The sequence below is a fragment of the Vigna umbellata genome, chromosome 10 (assembly GCF_029865625.1).
Source record: "Vigna umbellata cultivar VRB3 chromosome 10, Vumbellata_1.0, whole genome shotgun sequence".
Lineage (NCBI taxonomy): Eukaryota > Viridiplantae > Streptophyta > Magnoliopsida > Fabales > Fabaceae > Vigna > Vigna umbellata.
The window spans coordinates 3,090,497-3,117,660 of record NC_142174.1 but is presented as its reverse complement, the minus strand read 5'-3'; the positions used below and the strand labels follow the sequence as shown (position 1 = coordinate 3,117,660).

The following is a 27,164-nucleotide window of genomic DNA, read 5'->3' as shown; positions in this document are numbered from 1 at the left end:
AACTTGAGAATTTAAAGTTTTATACAATATTGAAGGTTCAATCAAACAAAATTTATTTAATTTTTTATTAATAAAGTGATATGATTATTAAATGACGTACTTATTATTTTATTATTTCTTAATTTATAATTTTATATTTTCATAATTTTATGATTTTATAATTTTTATAATCATATAATCTTATAATTTTATTATTTTATAATTTTATAGTTATAGTGTTATACTTTTATAATTCTATATTTTTATTATTTTATAGGTTGTGTAATACTTCTCCATGTCAAGTTCAAATTGTATAATTCATCATTATATTGAAGATGAATAAATGATCTCATATGTTGTCTAAGTCCAGTTAAGACAACAAATACAAGGACAAAACGTGTCTCGTTCTTAGAGTTTGTGTGTTCTTCAACATATTATAAGAACTCAAACTTTTTTTCATACTTTTTACTGATGTGATATTCATTCATCCAGCTTCAATCCATAATATGTTTGTAACAAACTCCATCAATCTCAAATTTTCAACTCTTACAAGATTAGGTTTTACTCATTCAGAACAAATATTTTTCATAATTTGATAACGCATATATAAAAAAGTCTAACATCATAAATTTGATAAAAAAAATTGGAAACATTTTGGATTAGTCTTTGAAATACACGAAATAAAAGTGATAACTCGTGAGTACAATCAAGTATGCATCCAAAGAACAATAGAAAATGGTTTCAAATGAAATTTTATCAAATTTATGTATAAACTTTAATGTACACTTTATAACGAATTATGAAAATTAATTTTTCCAAACTATCTGATAAAAAATCCTAGATTTAATACAAACAATTAAAATTTTAATCATTTGTACTAAATTTTAAATGGGAACTAAACAAAAACTACATGAAAATAATAAGTGAAAATGCTATAAAATCATACCCAAAGCAGCATTCAAACATGAATTTGCGTTAAATGGTTCAAAAGTTATCTTTGGTGGTGAATGTAGAAGTCGTTAGGAGGTTAGAGAATAGAGAGCGGGAAGAAATAGTGGAAGGGAAATTGTCTCTCGCGCTAATCTTTTACTTCATAAAATAGCATGTGTCGAACGCCCTAGTGAGTCGACATTATATCTAATTAGACGTCAAACAAGTAGGAGCCGACGTTTAATAGGTACTGAAAAAAAAAACATTTGTATTGCATTTTTTTAATGATTTAAACACGACATCGACCTCCTTAACTATCTAATGTCTAATACGATATGATGTTGGTTCCTAGACTTTCCGATGTCATATGTATATAGGAGAACGTCTTTTCAATTTAGTTTTTTAAGTATTTAACAAAATTAGAAGTCGACCCTCCTAACTATCCGACGTCTAATATGATATAACGATTGTCCCTATACTTTTCAACATCATAAGATTAAGTTCTGCATAACAACTCAACAAGATTAACTCGACAACATAATAGTTCGGGCTCAACAACTTAATAGAATGAGCTCGACAGCACAAAATCATATATAACATCAACTACTACAGTGGTTCGATGTTTAAAGTGTATATAACAGCGGTCTAACATCTAATTGTTCATTTTTACATTGATTTTTTTTGTTAAACGTTGAATGTTAGAAGATAAAAGACCATTTTGCGCTATTGGTGTTTGATAGAAAAAAATGAAATAAAAAAAATAAAATTATATAATTTTATGCTTTAAATAATTTTTTTAAACTAAAATATTTATTTATTAATTTTATTTTTTAACTAATTATTCTTTTTTTTAAAATTTAACCGTTCTTTTACTGTCTTCTTAAACTTAGTCACTCTTTTAATTATAAAACTATTTACAAAAAATAAATAAACATTATTTATAATAAAATTATAAAACAAATATATATTTATGATTTATAATAAAATAATAAAAAATATTATTATTATCATAAAAAATATATATTTTCATAACTCATGTATTTTCCTGGTAGGAACTAAAAGAAATTATAACTTTGTTTTATTTTAAATGGTCGATGTTAGTTATGAAAAGAGATGGTATGTTAGAATAATAGTCATTGAATATTTAATATATATGCAGTAAAGAATAAAATTTGAAATTATATGTATTAAACAATAAAAAGAATTCCAGAAATTTTAGTTATAAAAAATTGTTGTGTGCCCAATTTTTTTTTTCTCAGCATGAATATTTTTTTTTTGTCACGTGACCCTTTTTTGCACACAAAATATGTTGAAAATTTCAATTTAATCCATAATTTTTTTAGTGTAGTTTTACTTGTTTTTTGAGCCTTTCACCTTGGTTGTAAAATTCAATGTTTTTATATTCGTTAATCAAAAATTGACATTAGTAAAATCCATAATTGCAAACAATTATTTTGTAAAGGACAAATTATACTTAGTTGACTACTGTAAATTTTGGTAGCAATAAATATTATAGTACTCGAATAAAATAAGAAAAAATTAATAAATTATATTAATGTTAAAAACAATGAATTTAACAAATTAAAAACATCTCTTACCTCACTCATGCCGAAGGGCCTTTCAGATGGGGAAAAACTTCGGACAACATTTCAAGGAACGGATTTATGATAATGTTTTTACAGTGTTCAACTTTTCTTATGAGTGAGACTTGGTATCATATATATTTAGATATTTAATAATTTTTCTTTTACGAGTGAATTTCTTTTATATTAGTATACTCTTTCGTTTCCTGTACAAATCCTATCAACTAGAACTAGGAAGAACAAGAACAATAAACCCAAGAACAAGACGGACACAAAGGTAGAAACAGAAGAGAGAGAAGTAGTGAATAGAAGTAAAAACAGAAGCAAAAGAAGAGAAATTGTATGTGTATATTGAATGAAAAGAATCTTACTTTTACAACAATTATTTTGTTTATATAACATGTGCATCGCTTAATTAATAAAGTATTATGATATATTAACAACTTTTTTTTAAGAATTTTTTGACAACAGTATCACTGTATTATTAGTATTATTAGCTTAATTAATAAAGTATTATGATATATTAACAACTTTTTTTAAGAATTTTTTGACAACAGTATCACTGTATTATTAGTATTATTAGTTCGTATATTTGAAACGCACCAATTATAAGCTATCACGTATAAACTGTTGGTAAAAAAATTGTTAAAAAAAATATTTTCCAACAATCAATCACCGGTTAACCAACAAATCTCTTAACAACACTAATTTTATAACAAAAACTTATCTTAAGATGGATGGACTAAAAACACGTTCAAACTGTAAAGAAGATGTTCTAGACAAGGTTTCAACCACCTTTTGCTCCATGCTACAGAACTTTCGCTAGCTTAGAAATTACACGAATTATGATAAACACAACTACTGCCCCAACAAGTCCAAGCCAAGAAAACAAGACAGAAAATGTGTCCCCAAAATACATATTTTTGTTCAAAGGCACAGCATGTATGTAAGTAAGCACAAGAAATGTGAGACAGACACATGTGCCTACTGATAAGAGCCCCATTGTGACTTCATTCTTTAAGGGAACTCCACTTATAAGTAAGAGAGTGACACCAAGTGATGCAATGAAAGAGATTGTGTTCATCGTTAACAAACGTGTGAGCATTTCTTCTCTATATTGTGCATATGCCCACATACTTGCAGGTAAATCATCACCTGGTGGATCCATCACAACACCAAAGGTCACGGTTGAGATCATTGTAGACACCAAACTCAACATGCCTCTCATTTCTTCCAACCTACCACTCTTATGCTGTAAGACCTTGTTCACACGCTTCAAACTCCAAAACTTTTCATTTGGATTTATTGTCCTTGATGGAGGAACATCTATGATTGATGCAGATGGTGGATGATGAACTTGGTTATTTTCATTGTTCTTGAATCCAGCATCCATCAGCATGAGTTTTATTTGAAGACTTCTCATGTCTTTTGGAACATGCTCTAGCATGTCCAAAGCAGTGTAACCCATCTTGTTCTGAATATTTGCTTCTTCTTTTATTTTGGATATTGAGAGCAAGTACCTTACACTCTATAAGAACATACACCATACATTAAATAAGTTTGTTGAATAAGATTATGCAGTGTGATGAAAAATCAAGTCAAGCCAAGACAAGTATTCCACTACCGCTAAGGGGACTATTTTCCACACAATCTTACCATGTTTATGTCATCTTTGGTTAAAACTTCAGGTTTTTCTTCTTCAATCATTCAAATGATAACTTAAAATGGGCTTTGTTACCAAAGTAGGCAAAAATGTGGTATTTATTACCAAAGTAGGCAAAAATTGACTAAAAGTGAAGTCGTGGGGGATCCAAACAACTTCAAATGAAGAAGTCGTGACCCCCTGCACGACTTCACACTGTTCATAGCAACAGTGTTGAAGTCGTGCACCCCAAAAACGACTTCTGGGTCCTGTAATCGATTACCATTTTTTGGTAATCGATTACACAATGTTGAAATCCTGACCCATGCAAGACTGAAAATGGACGAGCGTTCACTGAAAATGGACGAGCGTCCACTTCTCCTGCCGAGCGTCCACTTAGCTAGATGGACGAACGTCCTCTTAGCTTTCTGGACGAGCGTTCTCTCTACCTGTCTGGACGAGCGTCGTCGAGATGCGCTCAGTGGACGCTCGGCAGAAGAAGTGGACGCTCGTCCATTTTCAGTGAACGCTCGTCCATTTTCAGTCTTGCAGGGGTCAGGATTTCAACATTGTGTAATCGATTACCAAAGAATGGTAATCGATTACAGGACCCAGAAGTCGTTTTTGGGGTGCACGACTTCAACACTGTTGCTATGAACAGTGTGAAGTCGTGCAGGAGGGGCACGACTTCTTCATTTGAAGTCGTTTGGGCCCCTCACGACTTCCCCATTTTCGTAAATTTGGTTGAATTTGCCCATTTTGGTAATATTATAGGCAAATATGCCTAGTTTGGTGCAAAAACCCTTAAAATGAGTTTCTTTTTTCTTTACGAAAAAATAGGCAAATCTGCCTCCAATATTACGATAATAGAAAGATTTAAAAAAAAATTATGAAAATTGGTAAATCATACATACCTCACATGACTTCATATGACTTTATATGAAGAAGTCGTCGTTCAATTATAAGAATTACTAATCGATTAGATATTGTTGAAGTTGTTTGAGAATAGACAACTTTAAGAGTGAAGTCGTGTGAGATAAATGACTTCATCCTTAAAATTTTTGATATAATCGATTATAATTTCTTATTATCGATAACAATTCGTTGAAGTCATATAAGAGTTAAGGATACACAACTTCTTCATATAAAGTTTGTTTAGAACCTATACGACTTGTCTATTTTTATAATTTTTTTAAAATCTACCTTGTAGTATATAGGACAAATTTTTCTATCTAAAAAAAACCTTAAATGGGTATTCCAAAACTTAAAACAAGTATTATATTTAAAGGATCAAATGGTGAAAATTTGAAGATAAAGGGCCAAATAAGAAGATCAAAAGTTTAATAATTTAGCTGATGGAAGAAAAAGGGAATAACATACCTCAAGTTGCTTGAACATAACAGCCAAATGGAGAATGGTATTTCCATGATGAAAGTCTCCACAGTTTAGAAAATCCTCCGTGACATTTCCAACTTCCACCAGTGTTTTCAAAGTCTCCAAGTGATTGTGCTCAACACAAAGGTGAAACATAGTTTTTCCTGATCCATCAAACACCATCACAGATTCTGACTTTGCTCCACTGATCAACTGTCTTGCAACCTCCGTTCTTCCTCTCATAGCTGCATAATGAAGAGGAATCCTTCCATCTTGGTCACTCATCAAGCATGCATCTTCACATGTCTGCAGCAAAACATGAACAATCTCTACATGGCCTTCAGCAGAAGCCAGATGAAGAGGGGTGCGTTTGCAGTGGTCAGTCTCAAGAGCAAGTTGAGGTCTGTGAGTCAGAAGGGACTTTGTGAAATCAAGATGACCAAGTAAAGCTGATATGTGCAAAGGAGTTTCAGTGAATGCTGATAAGGAAATTCTGTGAAGGATAAGAGGGTCTCTTCCAATCAGAGTTTCTAACTCAGAAACACTACCTCTCAATGAAACCTCATAAAGAGTGTTCAGTGTATCATTTTCTTGAACATTACTCATTTTTGTGAATTTGATCTTTTCAATCTTTGATTGGATAATACATGTATTTGGAAACCGTAGCGGAAGAGGAGTTTACTTATACACTTGAACATGATGTTTCCTAAGAAGAGAGTCTTAATTACCTCGAAATAATGTTTGCAGGGATAGGTTGTCCAACGAATTTCCTAGAAAGTGCTACAAACATTTTCACCAAAATTATATAATTTACTATTAGAAAACAGACTATGCTAGCAAAAGAAGTCAATATTTAACAAAACATATCTCTCTCTCACACACAGAGACTAAAAATAAATATTAAANTGAGCACAATAGTCATCAAAGGTCAAAGCAAAGCAGACCAGAGCGTGGTTAAACTTCCAATTTTAATAATTTTTCTGAAGCTAGCCCTTTAGTTCAAAAATTACGATTTTTGTGTCCAAAGAAAGATATTTGAGTCTAGTTTCCAACAAATCAAGAGTCAACTCAATTGGAGTTTGGTAGAGAGAGTAGTGAGCAAAATAGTCATCAAAGGTCAAAGCAAAGCAGACCAGAGCGTGGTTAAACTTCCAATTTTAATAATTTTACTGCAGCTAGCCCTTTAGTTCAAAATTACGATTTTTGTGTCCAAAGAAAGATATTTGAGTCTAGTTTCCAACAAATCAAGAATCAACTCAATTGGAGTTTGGTAGAGAGAGTAATGAGCAAAATAGTCATCAAAGGTCAAAGCTGAGCATACCAGTGTGGAAATTGAAGTGTTATGATGAGCGTGGAAATGGCTTCCAAAGCCTTGTTCCACTTTGCTTGGGTGGGCCCATATTGCTCCACTATGCTTGGATGAGCACATATTGTTTTTCACTTTGCTTGGGTGGGCACATATTGCTCCACTTTGCTAGGGTGGACACATATTGCTTTCCACTTTGCTTGGGTGGTACATGTTTTCTATACTTAGGAGGTTTGTAAGTTATCTTGGGGAGGTTAAAGCTTGGAGAATGGAGAAGAGATTTTGGAGAGCAACCAATTTGGTGAGAGAAAGAAAGAGTCACCCTAGCCTTGAAGTTTTTGGACATCACTTGTAGGAGACCAAGAAGAGTGGAAGCTTGTTGTCTAGTGAGGAAAGAAACCTAAGAGCCTTTGGAAACTAGCTTGGAATTGAGGTAAGGGATTTAACTTAGGATATAACATAATGTATGATGGGTAGAAGGTAACAATATAATGTTGTTGCATGATTTCTTACTTGTGTGTTGGGATTAAAGTTAACATGTTGAGGCATGTACTTTTCTTTTTGGTTGAAAGTTTTATGAGTTTTTGGGTATAACACGCAGAAGCTAAAAATGAACTTTTGCGATTTTTCCCAGATTTATTTGAGACCCTTCCCGAAGTCCAAAATAGTTGTATGAGTAGTCAAATTAAAGATATTTGAGTCTAGTTTCCAACAAAGCAATAATCAACTCAATTGGAGTTTGGTAGAGAGAGTAATGAGCAAAACAGTCATCAAAGGTCAAAGCTGAGCATACGAGAGCGTGATTAAATTTTCCGATTTTTAATAATGTTACTGCAGGTAGCCCTGTAGTCCCAAAATTTCTAGTTTTATGTCCAAAGAAATATATTTGAGTCTAGTTTCCAACAGAGCGAGAATCAACTCAATTGGAGTTCGGTAGAGAGAATAATGAGCAAAACAGTCATCAAAGGTCAAAACTGAGCATACCAAAGCGTGATTAAATTTTCCGATTTTTAATAATTTTACTGCAGCTAGCCCTGTAGTCCAATGTAGTCCAAAAATTTCTATTTATATGTCAAAAGAAAGATATTTGAGTCTAGTTTCCAGCAAAGCAATAATCAACTCAATTGGAGTTCGGTAGAGAGAGAGAGTAATGAGTAAAACAGTCATCAAAGGTCAAAGCTGAGCATACGAGAGCGTGATTAAATTTTTCAATTTTAATGATTTTACTGCAGCTAGCCCTGTAGTCCAAAAATTTCGAGCTTTATGTCCAAAGAAATATATTTGAGTCTAGTTTCCAATAAAAAAGAAATCAACTCATTTGGAGTTATGTACAAAGATTTATGAGTAAAATAACAAGCAAAAATTAGTGTGGACATCATTCAATTTTACTCGTTAGGAGCACTTATCTACACTCTTTAACCAAGAGTGTGGGTAAGAGGGTATTGAAAATTCTCTTCCATTGTTGGAAGAGGAAAGAATGAGTTATGAGAATAAGAGGAGTGAAAGAGATGTTTGGTGAGTTGGGGTACAAGTGTTTGATGAAAAATAGTGAAGAAGAATGAAAGTTGGATGTCTTGGGTAGAAGAAGAACATGATGGAAGTGTGAAATTAGTAATTTCAGAGGGGTGCAACAGTAGGATAAATAATTAAATTAAGTTATTTAATTATTTGTTAGTCAATGAATTTATTTGACTTTATATATGATGGTGATGATTGTGATGGTAAAATTGTGAGAGCAAGCGTTCTGTCATATCCCTAGAATTTTGTTGAATCGATGGTGTTCGTATTGCGATACGATAGTGTGTTGAGTCTCTACGGAGACTGAGATTCGAGTATGATGGTAAAACTGTGAGAGCAAGCGTTCTGTCATTTCCTTAGAATTTTTGTCGAATTGATGGTGTTCGTATTGCAATATGATAGTGTGTTGAGTCTCTACGGAGACTGAGATTCGAGTGACACCCTTTCCTCGTGCGCGGGGACTAGAGAGGGTTGAATGTCTCGCCCAATGACTTTGGCTCATGTGAGTATAGTGTTCGGTGGGTGCGCCTAACCGAAGTTTTTACTTGTAATTCCTTGAGAAATTGGGGAGATAGGTCTGAAGTTGCGATGGAAGACGACTCGAATCACCCTGTTTTGCAAAACATGTTTGGTATGACAAAATTCAAGGAAACAACATAAGCTTGTATCAATGATTTGAGTTGTGAGTTTAAAATTGTGATGTATTGTGATGTTGTGACTTTGATAGTCTGAGTGGTGATGATCTGAGGTATTAATATTGTGACTTTGATAGTCCGAGTGGTTATGATCTGAGGTACTAATATTGTGACTTTGATAGTCTGAGTGGTGATGATCTGAGTTATGAGTAGAATATTATAGTCTAGGTGGTGATTATCTAAGTTATGAGTTGAATATTGTGTTGTATTGTAAGGTTGTGACTAGGATAATCTAAGTTATGGTATTTTGATATTGAAATTATATATTATGTTAGGTTCTTAGTTACTCACCTTTTCATTTTGTGGTTGTGGTTCCACCTACTATGATCATACTTGTACGGGAGTAGATGACGTTGCAGATGAGGCAGAGATGGAGTAACCCGATGAGAGTTATGGAAATAACTACGGGGGATTTATCATGTTTTAAAAAAATTTTATGTCTTTAAATAACGAATTTGATATTTGTAAGGTTTTAACCTTATGTTGTAAGACACCTAGACTTTTTATGTTTAGTTCTACAATGTTAATTTTCAAAAAAAAAAAAAAACTAGTGTAAAATTTTGAATTTTTGGAGTGTTACAGTAGCCATATAATATATATATATATATATATATATATATATATATATATATATATGTGTGTGTGTTATTTTTGAATAATTTAATACATTCACAAAACAAATAATTGACTGTAAAATAAATTCAAAAATAAATATTTATTTTAATTACGCAAAATTCAACCAATTTTTTTAATATAATTAACCAATTGTAATTTAAATTATTATTTTTAACATTTTATTTATTTCGAAAATTTGTTACGATAACTAAAAGAATTATTGAAATAAGTTAGAGTAAAGGAAAGAAATGATTGTCAGATAAATTTCAATTATTTTGCTTTTTAATTTGATTATGTTATATTGCCCAAATAATTTCATGCTATCTAAAATAGTGGTTATTTATGGAATAAAATCACTCCTACAAACAAATAATTCCGATGCAACCAATCAAAGAGGGAAATTCTTCTTTAAATTAGGGTCATTTACCTTTTTTAAAAAACATTTATAGCTTCACATTTTGAATTTCAAAAGCCAACATCAATGACAAAACAAAAGTCACTCTTTGAGTACATAAAACGCAGAATTGTGTGACAATTTTTTTTAGCTAATCATTGATTTGTTTGAAATATAAGGGTTTATTATAAAAAATTATTAAAAAAAGTTGTTAACATTTTTATAAAAATATTTTAATAATATTTTAACAATATTTTAACAATATTTTAATATTATTTATATATTATTATGATTGATTTATATAAATATTTATAATTATTATTATTAATTATGAAATAATTTTGGATCAGTAGCATAATCAAGGCTTTGTTTTGCACAATTTGGTTTCATTTTGGTTTGGCGCTTTTTCTCTCCCTTTTAGATTCTGCCACTTCCTTCAGGTCAATGGTTCGATTCTCAGCACCACTTTCCCCTTTTCAAGTTTTAAAACCTCTTTGTATTTTCTCTCTTCTTTTCTTTCTCATGTGATTTTTTCAAAGATTCTTCTTCTTTTTCTTCTTCTCTCTCTTCTTCCTCACAGTCTCACTTCCAATGGCCTCTCCCCCTTTCTCTTCCGCCGTGTAAAGGTACTCCCTTTCTCTCTTTCGTTTCCACTACGAGTGTCTTGTCGTTTTATATCGTCTTATGTCGTTTTCGGCCTTTTCAGGATGCAAAAGTGCTCATGGTTGATACTGGTGGAATTGGCTGCTAGCTTCTCAGCTTTCCGGCTTCCCTGACATTCAATACCTTATAGTTTTCATCTCACTTAAGTTTTCACTTCTTCTAGCTGTCTGATGGAATCCCCCGTTGATGTTGTGCCAGCTGCAAAACGCCCCGATCAATGGGTAAATTCATCGTTTCCTTCACAATCTTTTGTTGATTTTTAAATTTTGGTTTAATTTTAAATTTGACATTAATGTTGATCCTGGTGCACTATTTGTATTTTCAGAGTCTTTTCGTGTTCCCCTCTTTAGTTAATAGTTTATTGTGGATTATGTGCATGTTTAATGCGTAAAGTTTTGTTAATTAGTTAATATGTTTTTTTTCTTTTTTTTTTTTTAAATTTTAGGATTTAACAAGTTTGGTTTTGGGTGTGTGTTGCTTTGTGTGTGGTTTATAAGGATCATTGAAACCATTTGGGCCCTGCACTTGTTTGGATGGTACACTGTGGCTTTGGATTTTGTATTTGGAACCTTTTTTAGATGGTAAAGTGTTGCATTTGCAACCCTTTTTGTTTCTTTCTGGTGATGCCAAAGAGTTTTGTGTCAGTCAGTCATGGACATTCGTTCATGGGTTGGCTTGGATTTAGTGGTATTAGCTTGCAGAACCAATGTGATGATGTTTGAGTCACTCTTTATGAAACGGGGATGTCGGTGTAGGTAGAGAAGTGAAGAAATGAGAAAATTTTTGGCAATCCGCAATCTGATATGTTCTAAATTGCACGAGAGCGGGGGTTGGGAGTTCTGTGATATGAAATTCTATTGATTGCTGGGCACCATTTGGCTTGGGCCATATAGTTATCCAATGGTCCACATATCATAACTCCAATCCAAACATTTCATTTCAAATTTTTGAATCTGCTTGGTTTGATTTGATTAGTTGCTAGTTGGAGTTGAAACTGCTTTGTTCTTGTTTGGTTACGTCACACGAGTCCAGTTGAAATATACAGGCCTTGAGAATATTTTCTTTTGCTAATGTAATCATATTATGAATGTCAAATCCTTATGATGGATGCACTTATTGGATTGTGTGGTTCTGTAGAATATTCAATCTATAACACTTGAAGGAATATTTGTAGTTTGTTTCATTGAGTATAGTTTCATTTCTAAAACCAGGATTTTTTCCTGACGCTGGTAGAGACAAAAGACTGAAAATTTCAAGTTATAGCCTGCCATACTCAGCACATGATAAGACTTCGAATGTTGTTGATTACAACAATCCATTTGCAATATCTGATGTTCTGGATAATTTAGAGAGTGGAAAATTTGGAAGTGTCACAAAGGACATAGAAGACCTTATAGCCCAAAAAATGAAAATATTGGGCCCTTACTTTGTTAAATATCCCATACTTGTGGATCAATGGGTGAAAGCAATAAAGAAACATGATGAAGAAACTCCTAAGTTGGAAAATCAACTAGTTACTGTTTCGACGGATCAAAATGTTATAGATCTTGAGGAGGAACACACCAGAAAGGATGTCCCTGCAACACAAGATCCTATTGTGATTATTGATTCGGATGATGAAGATGATGGAGATGAAAAATCTATGGTCCCATTTCATGAAGTTGTGTTGCCGACACTAGTTGCACCGTCTCCTGCATTGAAGATAACTGTAAGATTTTTCTCTCTCCTTGTTTTGGTAATTATGTAAAATATGAACATTGAAATGATGAGTGCTACTGTGCATGAGCTTTTATTTGGAATGATTTGACATAACTGTAGCATCTCTTGGGACATTTTGAGGCAGAATATTCTTGTAAAATTAAGATTGACTCTTGAATTAGTTTTCTTTAATTTTGGTTCCTTAGAAAAATTATTGCCTTAAGTCACTTGTACATTTTACATATCCATCTTCCTTATATGATCCATTCCATATGTTTTAACTTTTTGGCATGTTAAGTTGGTGTGTAATTTTGCTCTTTGGCATTTTATGTTGTGTTTCTACTAGCTGTTGCTAAAGTTTTCTCCATTGAACCATTTGCATTTATACCCTTTTCTCACATATTTATAATTACTTCAAGGTGATTACCATTGTTTTAAATTCTCAAGTTAGCTTGTTTTGTTGAAGCATATTAGTATACCTTCTCTGTACAAAGGCTCTGATGAATTACAGCATTAACAATAATTATTGTATTGAAGACTTTAAAGTTAAATGTTGAAGCATATCCCTCGTAAAGTATAAGCAGTTAATTATAGTACCTTGGTTAAGTTTTAGATAAACGTGATTTTTCGCCATGTAGTCTTGCAATCAGTTTGTTAGGGTGATGTCGTGTAGATGAAGTGTGTAAGAGACAGAGAATAGGTTGTTGTTTTGGGTCAGTATAAAAGGAAAAAAAGTCACAAATATTGATGAGAGGCGATTACATTTTTCTTTCCATGCAAAATCGTTATGAAGATAGAAGAAACTCTAACATAATCCATTATGTTGGCTTTTAGCGTTTTTTATGGTTAAAAAACATTTCCATATTTGATAGTGAGGCCGTTTTTTTTATTTTAATAGAGACAATAATGATGAGTAATTAAAAATAATAATATTAAATAATAACATAGTTATGAATAATAAATAAAACAATCTTTCTTTCCACTCATTTCATTCCAACCAAGCAACCCCTTCTACTCATTTCTTACTTCTTTCATTCCCTCTATTTCTTTCCTCTCTACCAAATGGAACATGAGTTTTGTAGTCATTGGCTGTCTTGCTAAACTTGAATATTCTTATGGAATATGAAATTTCCTATACGTTGGTCTTTTACTACATTCCTGGTAGTAGGGAAAGTAATAAGGTTGAAAATGAGAACAATGAAAATATTGGATGTATGTAGATTTATATTGTATGTAAATTTCGTGCCATTTATATATTTTTCTTTACCCTTGATACTTGAGCTTTTCCAATTATTTCTCTGAGCATATTGTGTAAATTGTTTTAAGTTGAATCAGCACATTTGCTTTTAGTTACCTTCCTCTGTAAGTTCTTTTTTTTTATAGTTGGATTTATATGTGTATTTTTAAAAGATGATTCTCACGAAGTGGGATAAGGTTTTGTTGTTTGTTTGCTTCCATGAGAAGCTGCTGGGTATTTCTTCTTTTCTTGTTTTTCATTTTAGTGCAAGTTGTGTCACTGACATACCTTACTAATCTACATATGCATTTTAGGGGTATCTACCTGCCATTCCTTACCTGGAAGAAAGAGATCTAATAATTGAGACAAGTATGGAGGATAAACCTAACAATACTCAGAACAATAGAGGCAGTTATGTTGGTGTACAGGAAGAGGAAGAAGATGAGCTTGATACTGAAGATGACGGTCTAGGAGATATTTGGAAGGAGATGTCAATGGCAATAGAATGTTCCAAAGTATCATACTTAAATTTGTTGTATTTTTTCAATAATAATAATTGGCTTTGGCAATTAGTTTATCATCTATTCATTTGGATGATTTTTTCATGTAATTTAATCTGTAATGCTTCCTTCCATGTTATCTACATATTAGTTTTGAGGGTTGATAAGGCATCACATTTTTCTTATAGCATAGTTGCCTGGTTGGGTGGGTTTGTTACTTGTTAACTACATTATTCATTAATTTATGTGGACAATTGTTGTTAGTATTGTACATGTAGGCTATTATTGTTTTTTTTTTCTGATGTACACTGAAATATTCTTAACATTTCTGACAGCTGATCTTGGTTAAGTTGTTTGTGTATTGCATATTCTAGATCTACAGTTCTTTGCATAGTGAATGTAATTTTATGTGTAGTGCGTTATGGCATATAGTTATCATTATTAGCCTTGATTATTTTGCTCTCTCACTTAACCTTTATATGTTATACTTCTTGTCTGAATTGCATATAACATGTAAATATCCCATGTTTTTCTTTTCTGCTCAGTAAAATTATTTGCACAAAAGTCATAGTAATTCAGTTTTGTGTACATTATTTCTTACTTAAAATTCTACTCATAAGTGGCATTTTTAAAATGTCCTTTGGCATTGATCTGGTTTAAATGTATTTCCACTAGGATGTTTCTGTTGATCTCCAGCCAGATGAAGAAGCAGAAGAAGACTATGATGATGATGATTGTGATCATTCTTTTGTCTTAAAAGACGATCTTGGTTATGTTTGTCGCGTTTGTGGGGTTATTGGCCGGGGAATTGAAACCATATTTGAGTTTCAGTACAAGGTTAGAGTCTAGTTCCTGCATTCATGCTTTTTTCCTTATAAATAATGGTTAAAAACATTATTGAACGTCTGAAAATTGTGTTTTCAAGAATAGGGTTTAAAATTAGATGTTCAGGTTGAAAGTTTGGGAGGAGCAGGACCTAACAATGTGACAAGTGAAATGTTAAATTTCTCTGTACTTGTGTTAATGAAATTCTTGTGATAATTTACTGTTTTCCGCACCTCCTTCTGGAAAATATTTATTTTTGTTTGATCCATCTTAGTTCTCTTTAAGGACTTACCAACCTCTTTATTAAACCAAGACAATACTATATAGCAGGTAGATCATTATTCGAATCATGTGGTACTAGTTGCATTATAAAATTATTGCATAGTCTATAATTCTCATGATATATGTTCTGGACTAAGATCTTTGATTAGTAGATTAATTATGATCAGGACAGGAAGTGTTCTAAATTGATTTTTAATTATCATATTAATTTTATTGAAGGTTAAACGCAGCACAAGAACTTATGCATCTGATTCATGGAATACCAAGAAAACAGATGCATTTGGAATTAATGTTGTTAAAGATGACCTCGTAGTTACTGAAATCCCAGCACACCCTAGACACATGAAACAGATGAAGCCCCATCAAGTTGAAGGATTCAATTTTCTTGTTAGAAATCTTGCAGGTGACCATCCTGGTGGCTGCATCTTAGCCCATGCTCCAGGATCTGGGAAAACATTCATGATAATCAGTTTCATGCAAAGTTTTCTAGGCAAGTATCCAAATGCAAGACCCTTAGTGGTGCTTCCTAAGGGAATATTGTCAACATGGAAAAAGGAGTTTCAAATATGGCAGGTGGAGAACATACCTCTATATGACTTCTACACAGTGAAGGCAGACAGTAGAAGTCAACAACTTGAAGTGCTGAATCAATGGAGGGAGAAGAAGAGTATTCTTTTCTTAGGATACAAACAGTTCTCCACTATTGTCTGTGATAATGGGAACGATATATCATTACGTTGCCAAGATATTTTACTGAAAGTTCCTTCAATTCTTATTTTAGATGAGGGACACAATCCTAGGAATGAAAACACAGATATACTACAGTCTCTTGTAAAAGTTGAGACACCTAGAAAAGTTGTACTGTCAGGAACCCTTTATCAAAATCATGTCAAGGAGGTGTTTAACATTCTAGATCTTGTTCGGCCGAAATTTTTGAAGATGGAAACATCAAAACCTATCGTGAGGCGCATCCAAAGTAGAGTTCATATACCAGGGATGAAAGGATTCTCTAATTTAGTTGAAAACACTTTGCAGCAGGACACTGATTTTAAAACGAAAATAGCTGTTATACAAGATTTGCGTGAGATGACGAGCAAGGTACTTCACTATTATAAAGGAGATTTTCTTGATGAGCTTCCCGGTCTAGTGGATTTTACTTTAATGCTCACTCTTAGCCCTAGCCAGAAGACTGAAGTAGCAAAAATAAAAAAAATATCTACAAGAAAGTTCAAGATATCTTCCGTAGGAAGTGCTGTCTATCTGCATCCTAAACTAAAACCGCTAGCAGAAAAAAATTGTGGTAAAACTCCTATATCTGATTATGTAATGGATGATTTGGTAGATAAACTGGATATTAGAGATGGTGTGAAGTCAAAATTTTATCACAACATGCTAAATCTGTGTGAATCAGCAGGGGAGAAGCTTCTAGTTTTCAGTCAGTATCTGTTACCCTTGAAATATTTAGAAAGGTTGACTATTAACTGGAAAGGCTGGAGTCTTGGAAGAGAAATTTTTGTAATCTCAGGAGATTCAACTCCTGAGCACCGAGAATGGTCCATGGAAAAATTCAACAATTCTCGTGAAGCTAAAGTCTTCTTTGGCTCAATCAAGGCATGTGGAGAGGGTATATCACTGGTTGGGGCCTCCCGCATAATTATCTTGGACGTTCATCTCAATCCATCAGTTACACGTCAAGCTATAGGTCGTGCATTCAGACCTGGCCAGAAGAAGAAGGTGTTTGTGTATCGTTTAGTATCAGCTGATTCTCCAGAAGAAGAAGATCACCATGCTTGTTTCAAGAAAGAACTAATTTCAAAAATGTGGTTTGAATGGAATGAGTATTGCGGTGATCGAGCTTTTGAAGTTGAGGCAGTTGAGGTGAAAGAGTGTGGTGATGAATTTCTTGAAAGTCCTCTGTTAGGGGAGAATGTAAAAGCTTTATATAGAAGGTCAATGACATTCTTGCTCTTTTTTCTTATCATATGCTTGTCTTGTTAGTTTGTATTATAACTCATATATGAAGGTTTTGCTGTATGTTTAATTATAATCTACCGACAAGAAAGAAATATTTTGTACAAAATAATTTTATGGAAGCTTATCTTTTTCCAATAAATATTGGGAATTTGGATTCTCTGTTGATTTCTTCTGTGCTGTGCCTTCAAACTACACTGATGATCACTGATTTTGATATTTTAAAATATGTTAAAAAGATATTTAGAGTACCAACATCAGTGTATTTTTAATGCTCAGCAGAGGACAACATCAAAAAACCTAGTAAAGAATCTGGACTCAAATATTTGTCATTCATTATGTTAGAACATTCTAATTACGATCTACAGAAATATTTTGGACAAAATGATTTCATAGAAGCCTATCTTTTTTGAATAAATGTTGGTCATTGATTATGTTAGAATCTGATTTGGCTTTCAATATTTAGACCAATCTGGAGAACTTAATTTACAGGTTGTTCTGTGTTGTGTTTATTTAAAATTTGTTTTGTATTTCCATCTGATTTATTTACTTGTTGCTATGAGAAATTTGTGATTCTTGTTTGGTTTTAGTGGTATTCATATGCAGTTTTGGTGTGTTTTGCAGGTGATCATCAAGTGAATCAGAGCCTGCTTATCTATATAACAGATCAATAGAATTTGACTTGTGCAAGCTTAGAATCCTCTCCTTCATTTTAACGTCCTATGCCTAATTTCATATGTATAAAGTTTAATGATTTACTTCATATTTTTGTAGTTATACTATGCTGCTCTTTATATAACAAGCTCAACTTGTCTTTTGTTCATTTGTTGTTAATTTATGTTGTTGGTTTTCCTCTTTTTAGTAATTTTTTAGCTCATATTCTTACACATTATTTAGATATATTTGTTTGCAATTTAATATATAATAAGTTAGATTACTATCAAAATCTAATTTTTAGACTTTCATCAGCAACCTCTTTAAATATTCTTATAATCTATTAAATTTTTTAAATATGATCAATTTTATTTAAATATAAAATAGAATTGATTATGTTTAAAATTTTAATAATCATATAATATTTCAAAAGTAAAATACATAAAAAAAACATTTTATCGAGGAGTATAATATATTATGTGCTCAACATAATTTTATAAGTTCAAAAGGAGAATTGGTTTTTTAATTTGATTATGACATGATAACATGATCCATAAGATTTTTTTTTTCTTGAAAAAATAGTTACTTTGAGTGAAGACGTATAATTGAATAGGTTAAATCTAAACTTTTAAATAATATCATCGTGTACAAAAGTATACAATCAATTATATGCTTAAGGTAGGTTATTGAAACACATAATCAATCTTATTTAACAAATAATTGATTATAAATTCATCTAAGTCATATAATTAGTTATTACTTAAAAAAATTTATTATTATTTTATGGCTTTAAACAGATCTAAAGAAACATAAATGAAATCAGCTTGTTGTTAAGGACAAAAGGTAAATTTATTTGTAACTTTTGATTTTTTTTTCTCTTAAAATAAACAACTTATATATATATATATATATATATATATATAATTAATTTGATAATGTGCTTGCTAAAATATAAATCATTTAATTCTTTTGATCTTATTATTTAATTTTCATAAATTTGATATAAATAAAAAGTAATATATAAATTATACTTTAACTGATAAAATTTTCTCTTTTAAAATAGAGGTATTCGTGTTAAACATTTAATAGAAATTACATGTGTTTTTTAATCAACTTTTAGTTATTATCTATGTTTATTTTTCTCTGAATTTTCCCCTGAAATTTCCCCCCGGTCACCGGTTGGTAAGTTCTCCAGTTAATTTCGATCTCTCGCTGTCTCTCTATGTATTTCTCGCATTAGAATCGAACATTCATAGATTAACCGTTGCAAAGTTCGCCGGAGAATCGGTTTCGGTCACCGCTCTCCGATGAACGCTATATAGAACACCATGGCGGAGCAAGGCAGCGCCGCCGTCAACGACGGCGAAATAGAACCGCAACAAAACAAACACCACGTCCTCAACAGCCACAACGACAACAACGACGTAGACAACAAAGACGAGAGTTCAGATCCAGAGTTGTTCTGCTGTTTGCTTCAGCCAGCCACAGCTGACAGAGATCCCGAGTACATCGGCATTCGCCGCCTCCTCCTTCTTCGGAAGGCGGAGGCCGGAATTATTCACCGCAGAGTACGCTCCGTTCAGAACTCGCACTCCTATCTAACGTTTCTTATAATTTTATCATCATAATCTTAAAATGGAGATTGTTTAAGTGCTTGTAGCTTAATTCTTCTTATAATCACGTCTCGATCTCGTTCTCTTATATGCATCTAGTTCTGTTTCTTTTTCCAGATCAATCGTGATAGATTTGCATTATTTCCGGTGATGATTTTTTTTTTAGTTTTTTAGTTTTTCTTTCGTTGGTGTGACCTATGTCTGCATATTGTTACATTTTGACTTTTGGATTATAAGCTTGTTGACTTGCGTGTTATTACAGTGTTCTCAATCGTTATAAACGATGTTTAATTACGTTTAGTGCTGGGTTTATTATTATTATTATTGGACAGTATTTATATATACAGTTCCAAGTGCAGTTCATCAGAATTGGAGTTTTACACGGGTAATCCATGTTTCCCTTTAGTGAAACCACCTTATATTACAAAGATTGCCGAGGTGAAACTTCAATTCTGATAAGAGAATGGTATAAAAAGTGCATGAGGAACTGATCTGAGTTCCGTCTTTCTTATTATTATTACTACTTGTGAAAGTGTTATCTCCTGTGGCTGTGTTGTTGTTACTATGTCGCTTATGGACACGTGATTGTGTTGAAGGATTGGAGATGCAATGGAAAAACTTATGTGGCATACCGGAATTACCTAAGTAGGCCTAGAAACTGGGAAAGGGATAGTTCACGAGCCCCTAGTCTGCACAGTACTCCAGGAAACAGGTTGCTGTTTTTTCTTTTTTTACTGGAACTAATGAGCACATATACGCTTAATTTTGTATCATACAATTTCATGATATGGTTGATAAAAGGGGATAAAATAAGGAATTAAAGATGCTCATGATTGGATACGTAGCTTCAAAGTGACCTGGATGTGTTGTTGAACAGTAAATTAACTTTGATCTGCATGGAAAATTCTGGAAGACAGATATTGTTATTCATTGAAATGACTTTTTTTCTTTACACATGTAATCTCAAACATATTTACAAGATGATTATGATTTATGGATGGTTGTGTTGCAAGCTGGTTTTTAGCCTATCTAATTTTCTTCCCTATTTTTTTCTCTGTTATGTTTTAGGTTAATTTAGGATGGTATGGTTTTTTCCAACACTTGTACTTTGTCTCTTATATAAAAACTATCTTAATTTCTATACGATTTTCCACATCAATTGCCTTCCTTTCTCATTTTAATGTGAATTCCATGTACTTCTTTGTGGTTACTTCTTCAATTTGAGTTTCTATTTGTAATTATAACCACATTTTATGTCAATGCAGCTTTCTCATTCACGGTACTAGTTTAAATTTATGTTTCCATACAATTCTGACATCAGGATAATTTACTGGTTGATGCATCAGTGGCCGATTTTTTCCATCTCCAAGTCCACATTCCCGTTGGTCTGAGGTGGACAGCTTGAGTTCTGGGAGGGTAAGTTGTGTGCTGTAGATTTTGTTGCAATATACCTGTATTGGGCATACCTTTTGTCTTTAACTTCTAACTCTTAATTGGGTAGAAAAATGCCATATCCATTAAAATTTTGAACAGATAGACATATTCTGTTAATGGGATTTATACTTTTTAATTTAAGTATATGAGAGTGTACCATAATATCTGATAGGATAACCAGACATTCATTTGAACTGATAGTGCTGTTGTCTAGGAAGTGCTGATTATGCTTTGATGTGGCACCTGGTCAAGTGGGATTCTTACGTTTATTTAGTTATTTTTTCCCATTCTTTTAGGATGGAAAAGTTTGTAACAGAGCTAAAGAAAGCATTCAGAAACCAAATTAGATTCATTAGAAAAATGCTAGATAACTTTTTATTTGTCATAAAGCTGTTAAAGTTGCTCATAGATGATACGCTATATTCTTCACTGATTATTGGCTCTGAACCAACCCTATAATTTGTTGAGTAGATTTGATTGTCACTTTCTTGATATTAGTATGTTTTGCTCAATGCTTCTTGTTGCTGAAACTACAATTATGGAAGTTGCTGTTAGTCAGAGTAAATACACCTAAGCTTCCTGGATTGGGGGAAATTTACATGGGCTAACTTATTGGTTTATATATTACATAAGACTACACTAATGAAATAGATATACTTTATGCGTTTGTACTGTAAAGGGATATGTGGGTTATGTTAGCCCATGATAATTGGAGGTTTGTTTAATTGTTTTGAAATTGGAGTAGGTTTGTACTGTTTAGCTCATATGCTGTGAGTATTAGTTTAAATTTCATGCTTGTTTACTTTTTTTTTTGTGTCATTTTTCAAATTTGTAGGATCTGCAAAATGCAAATCCAGTACATAATCATAGATCGAGTTTTGGGTCAAGTGTAAGTGATTCCGATCCTCCTAGACACCGTAGGGCTGAGTCCGCTTATTCTTTTGTTGGAATGCATTGTATCTTTGACAAGTGCAAAGCCTCTGGTAAGTCCAATATAAATTTGTCTTTTTTTACCCGGGTTCTGTTTTACTTGGTTTTCATGGTGGAATAATTCTGAAAATCTTTATGTGTAGTTTCGGTGTTGAAGTTTGGGCACAAGAGTTCTGATTTACTTGCTTATGGGGCAGCTGATGGAACCTTAACTGTCTGCAATGTATCTGAGAATCCGTCAGTCATAAAACAATTAGAAGGGCATTCCAAAGATGTAACAGGTTGGATAAACTGTCCTTGTTTACTTGATCTATATTTAATGCTGCATGACATATACGATCAAGTGCGCTTGGCAAATATCACCTAATGTATTATTTTTAATTGGGGCTTTATGGATCAATAAACCTTGTCCTGCACTTTTTCCAATTGGAGATCAAATTAGCCAGATTTCAGAAAAAAACTGCAGCCATTAATTAATTATTCTTACTGAATTTGTCACTTATTCTTACTGTGGAATTATGATTTTCCAAAATTCCCTAAATTGTAATGCTCCCTAGTTTATTACCTGACCTCATATGCTTTGTTCATTTTCAGATTTTGATTTTACGTCAAATAATCAATACATTGCATCATCTTCATGGGATAAAACTGTGAGAGTATGGGAGATAGCGAAAGGTATTTGCATACGGGTGATATATGGAGTATGTCCACAATTGTGTATCCGTTTTCACCCTGTAAGTATAATTGGGTGTGGGTGTGTGTGTGTTTGTGTCTGGGTCTGTGTTTATGTATAAGGGTTTCTTGTTTCTTTTATTAAGAATGCTAGCCTTCCCATCTCTTCAGAGGATACCATTGCCTTCTTCAATAATTGGACAAAATACCCTCGTCTAAGATTTGAAAACTTTAGATATTCTGGTAATTTCATGGTAAATTTCATGTTTATATGAAGAGTAGCCTTCTCTGCCTTTTATTTCTTGCTTTGTGTATTCAATTTACTAGATTTTCACTGCTATGTCTATATATTTTTCTAGAAGTTCTAATAGCCATTTTTTACAATGAGGGAAGTGATAAATTGACTTTCGTAGATTGAAGATGGGTGGAATTGAATCTCTCTCATTGTTTGCACAAGTACTCAGACATTCATTGTGATCTTGATCTTTGATTTATTTGTAGTTTTTCTCTCTCTCATCTTTTCTTTTTTTTGTTGACCAAATCTGTTTTCAAAAAGAGAAAATGATGAGGTGGACCAGTACTTTTCTCTGTAGCCCTTGTTAAAGAATTTAAGACTTTCTCCGTACACATTGGTTTTATTTTGGATTGGTGATGCTTGAGACTGCAACAAATTAAAATATGCTCTGAAGGATAAAATAGTGAGGGAAGGAGGCTGTGCATTTAGCATGCAGAATTTTTCCATCTATTACATCTAGCGAAATTGAATGTTTTTCCTGGGTTCAAATTCTCTACCGGATTTGTTATGTTGTCTTGTGCCTTTAAAATATATTGATTTAATATATTAAAAGATTTTTTTTTATATTTTAAAATATAAAAATCAGTGTATTTTGAAGGTACAGTAGGACAACACCAGAAAATACAGCAGAGAATCAAAATTCGTTTTTTTCTAAGATAGAGGGTGAGCAGGGGAGGAGGTGAGTTTGTCAGTTAGGAAAGAATGGGTAACTTACAACAATTTGCTTCAGATTTCCTTCTTCCTCTCATCTACTAAAAATAGATATTTTTTGCAACTTGTCCAATTTTTCCAAAGATACGGTTTCCTATATCATTATGAATGTGGATTTGGATCTTTTATATTGGTAAATAATTTTTCTTTTGATTCCATTCTTGGTTGCTACTGAAGCCTGTATTTTTTCTGTATTTGGTGCAGGTAAATAACAACCTCCTTTCAGTTGGAAATGCAAACAAAGAAATCAATGTAAATATATTAATTGTTTCCATTTTGTTATTTTTAGAGAAGAAAGTATCATGTTTGACACCTTTGCTGAAGCTTTTCTATTGCAGTGTGTTAATCTTAGTTATTTCTGTTTTTGCTTGGTAAACCTGAAATGACTTTGATCTGGTGGAATCGCTCAGACCTTAAATGTTATTGAAGAAGCATTGTGTTCTTTGTTTGTAAAGTATAGAGAACTGTTTGTGTTGTTGGGTGCTATTGTTATGCTCGAATGTTTCACAGAGAATGGAGTAACATGTACAGGGAATAGAGTTACCTTTCTGTGTTTGGATATTAATGAGGGAAGAAATAGGAAGGTTTTGTGGTTAATAAGTGGTGCGCTGGCAAATTTAAATATAACCATTTTATTAAGTTACTCATTTATGAAGGTAAAGTAGTAAATGTCAATTATTTTTGATATAAAAGTAACTCCTCATTATCCCTTTGTTACGAGGGAACGGCTCAGACACTTTCCCTTCCACAAAATTTCAACCTCCTAAATAGGGAGCATTGTTCCTTTCCCGTCATTTCCTTCCCACTCCCAATATTCAAGCAGGTTCATAGATCATATGATTGAGTCATTTAATGTTTGTTTGTTATTCAGACACTGGAATAAGAATAAGGAAGGCAATGACAGTCACTTCAATTCATCAAACACATATTTTTCATTTATGATTTGATAAATATTCCCACTATTAAATATTTGTGGCTTAGCTACTGTATGTACATTTTACTCCTTTCCCCCATAAAATCCTCCGCTATGATGTTGTCATTTTTTACATACATTTACTTTTACGGTAATTTATTATTTTTCTTAAAAATGATATGATGTATCAGGTGTTCAATTTTAGTACCGGAAGGGTAATTAATAAATCACTATTTGACAGTGGAGTTACCTCTTTGGATCATGACCATACAGGACTTCTCTTATTTTGTGGAGATGCACAGGTGAGCTGCTCTATATATGCACATGTATTTTGTTTTGTATATCCTAATTGTTATGTTGATCTCATTTTCTTTAGGTACTGGATTCTATGTGCAGGGATGTATATACTCAGTAAATATGAACTCTCACACAGGTGTATTATCTCGCTCCCATCGTTATAGAAATAGTAGCAAGCCCAAATCTCCTGTTACCACAGTGCAGTATAGGAGTTTCTCTCTACTCGCTCGCGGACCTGTGTTGTTGACATGTACCCAGGATGGAAACCTGTCTTTCTTCAGGTTCAGAAAAAGTTTTCAATCACCCCGATTGCATTCAGTTCTCGTTTTTTGATCTCATTTTTCTTTGGAGCACTAATATTTGTGTATTGTAGTGTGGCTTCGGAGATAAATGGCTATTTAACTCTTCGATGCTCGCTAAAATTAGCTCCACGTGTACACAAATTTCGAGCTTCTTTCTGTCCTCTCCTATCCCTTGAAAAAGGAGAATTCATAGGTATGTTGATATCATTCTTGCGTACTACTTTTCTTCTCCTTTTTCCTCCCTCTTCCGTCTCTTGAAGAAGGACTTTTAAATAATAATCTGGTTGTTTTAAATAACCCAAACTCTGCCTGCGTAAAACTAGAAAATAAGTCAAGGATTATGTACTCTGCTTGAATTTCTCAACTTCTCTGAGTATTTATAAGAAAAGAAAAGAACTTAAGTTTCTTTCACACGTTAAAATCAATGAATTTGTTATTTAACTTTCAGGAGAAATTTGATTTACTTTAACTAGCAAAAATGTTTACCCAAACGAGATGTAAATAATGCTTGCATTGAGACTTCAATGGAAACGGAGACTCAAGTACTGCAAACTGAGTTTTTCTTAAATACATTAACTTAAGCAACATTACAATGATTGTCTTTCTTACATTATCTTATCCTTTGTTGTCATGTGAAGTTGCTGGAAGTGAGGACTCAAATGTCTACTTTTATGATTTAACTCGGCCGAAAAATACATGTGTGAACAAGCTACAGGTTAGTCTTCCTTTCATCGAAGGTGTTTTCATTTTTTTTCAAAAACTGATGACTGATCTCCGATAGAGAACCTGATTAGTCGTCATCTTTAGTTGAGTTTTCTCTTCCAATCATGATTTTTCATTTCCAACCCAAAATTAAGGGGATTGAGTTTGGTTTTCTTAAATTAATATGACTTGTTAGTGGTATCAATGCTATAATCAAGCTCAAAATACATAAGATTTTTGTAAATGCAATGCAGGGTCATGGGTTTCCTGTGCTGGGTATTGCCTGGAACCATGGAGAAAATTTATTGGCTTCATCTGATTTTTACGGCGTAGTAATTGTGTGGAAGAGAGAAAGAACAAATCAAAACAATCATACACAACAACAGTAGAAGTTTAAATAAAGCCTTTTAGTTGATGGCCTGTGAAAAAAAGCTCCTTCTTTGCTAAGGTCTCCTTCATCTTTCGCTCTTCTGTATTTTTGTGCTATTATTTTTTAATTTTTTCAATTCTTACTGCAATGTACTTTGTATCCATGAAGTAAATCAATTAATCACCCACAGCCTCACTGGGAACCAAAGATATTATACTAAAAAGGTGTACTGTTTTGTGAGGAAGAAAGAAGTTGTATTCTTAGACATGATTAGGAATTTTGTATGCGAATTATGACGAATACATTTTGTTGACTTTGTTCGCAATATGTAATTTTATACAATTAAGCAAAGAATAAAGCACCTTTTTTGTCTGACTTTGCATTTCAGTTTACGAGGTGATATCATGCCCATTGTTCATGAACTCAGTCTCCCTAGTCCTTTTCTTGTAAGTAGCACATTCGATTAAAACAAGGGACACCTCCGTACTTTTCTGCACCCTACGAATATTAAAATTTTCATTTTGCCCTTTTTGGAAGTCAAAAATGATTTATAGACTTTATGAATAGGAATTTAAAATTGACTTTTAGATTGTTTACTCAAAGGATTCTATAATTTCGAAAAAATAAAATGACAATTTTTTATTCACGAGGATATAGGTTTCAGGATCTAGGACAAAAATATTAATGTGTAGAAAGAATTTTCCAATGAGTCTATACAAATCTGGGTCCAATTTACGTTCATTAAATTTCAGCATTTCTGTAAATTTGCTTTGAAAAAACAAAATCCCTCCTACTGTTTGTGTGCGTAATTAATCCAAGATTTTAATTTTTTCTAAAATAATGCAAAAAATATATGGTAAATATATGTATACAAGATAAGCTAAAGATTTTTTGAAGACTTGTTAAATGTTAATAATTATCAACTTATGCAACAAGATCAACTTTCAAAAAATTATAATAAAAATTTTATCTATATTAGCCACAATGTTACAAAAAAATTTCATTCATTATAATACATAATTCTACTGAGTCAAAATAAAATATATGAGTCAAAATAAA

At 32.5% G+C, this 27,164-nt stretch overlaps 3 protein-coding genes across 3 annotated transcripts; 2 read left to right on the top strand and 1 right to left on the bottom strand.

Moving 5' to 3' along the window:
• Positions 1-3,185: 3,185 nt before the first annotated feature.
• On the bottom strand, positions 3,186-6,285 carry LOC148191651 (uncharacterized). The gene is made up of 2 exons (XM_088100234.1): positions 5,515-6,285; positions 3,186-4,020 (listed from the first exon to the last, which is right to left on the bottom strand). Exons 1-2 carry the CDS (start codon positions 6,112-6,114, stop codon positions 3,301-3,303), a joined length of 1,320 nt encoding a protein of 439 aa, XP_087956360.1. The 5' UTR covers positions 6,115-6,285; the 3' UTR covers positions 3,186-3,300.
• A 5,517-nt stretch (positions 6,286-11,802) lies between these two features.
• LOC148191650 (protein CHROMATIN REMODELING 35-like) lies at positions 11,803-18,035 on the top strand. The gene is made up of 6 exons (XM_088100639.1): positions 11,803-11,827; positions 11,911-12,407; positions 13,949-14,149; positions 14,810-14,971; positions 15,461-17,190; positions 17,837-18,035. Exons 1-6 carry the CDS (start codon positions 11,803-11,805, stop codon positions 17,838-17,840), a joined length of 2,619 nt encoding a protein of 872 aa, XP_087956765.1. The 3' UTR covers positions 17,841-18,035.
• A 1,019-nt stretch (positions 18,036-19,054) lies between these two features.
• On the top strand, positions 19,055-26,480 carry LOC148191649 (uncharacterized). The gene is made up of 12 exons (XM_088101087.1): positions 19,055-19,434; positions 20,076-20,191; positions 20,826-20,895; positions 21,749-21,896; positions 21,987-22,124; positions 22,438-22,577; positions 23,726-23,773; positions 24,626-24,736; positions 24,831-25,012; positions 25,105-25,226; positions 25,672-25,748; positions 25,990-26,480. The coding sequence occupies exons 1-12, from the start codon at positions 19,195-19,197 to the stop codon at positions 26,122-26,124; spliced, it is 1,527 nt and encodes a 508-aa protein (XP_087957213.1). The 5' UTR covers positions 19,055-19,194; the 3' UTR covers positions 26,125-26,480.
• Positions 26,481-27,164: the final 684 nt, after the last annotated feature.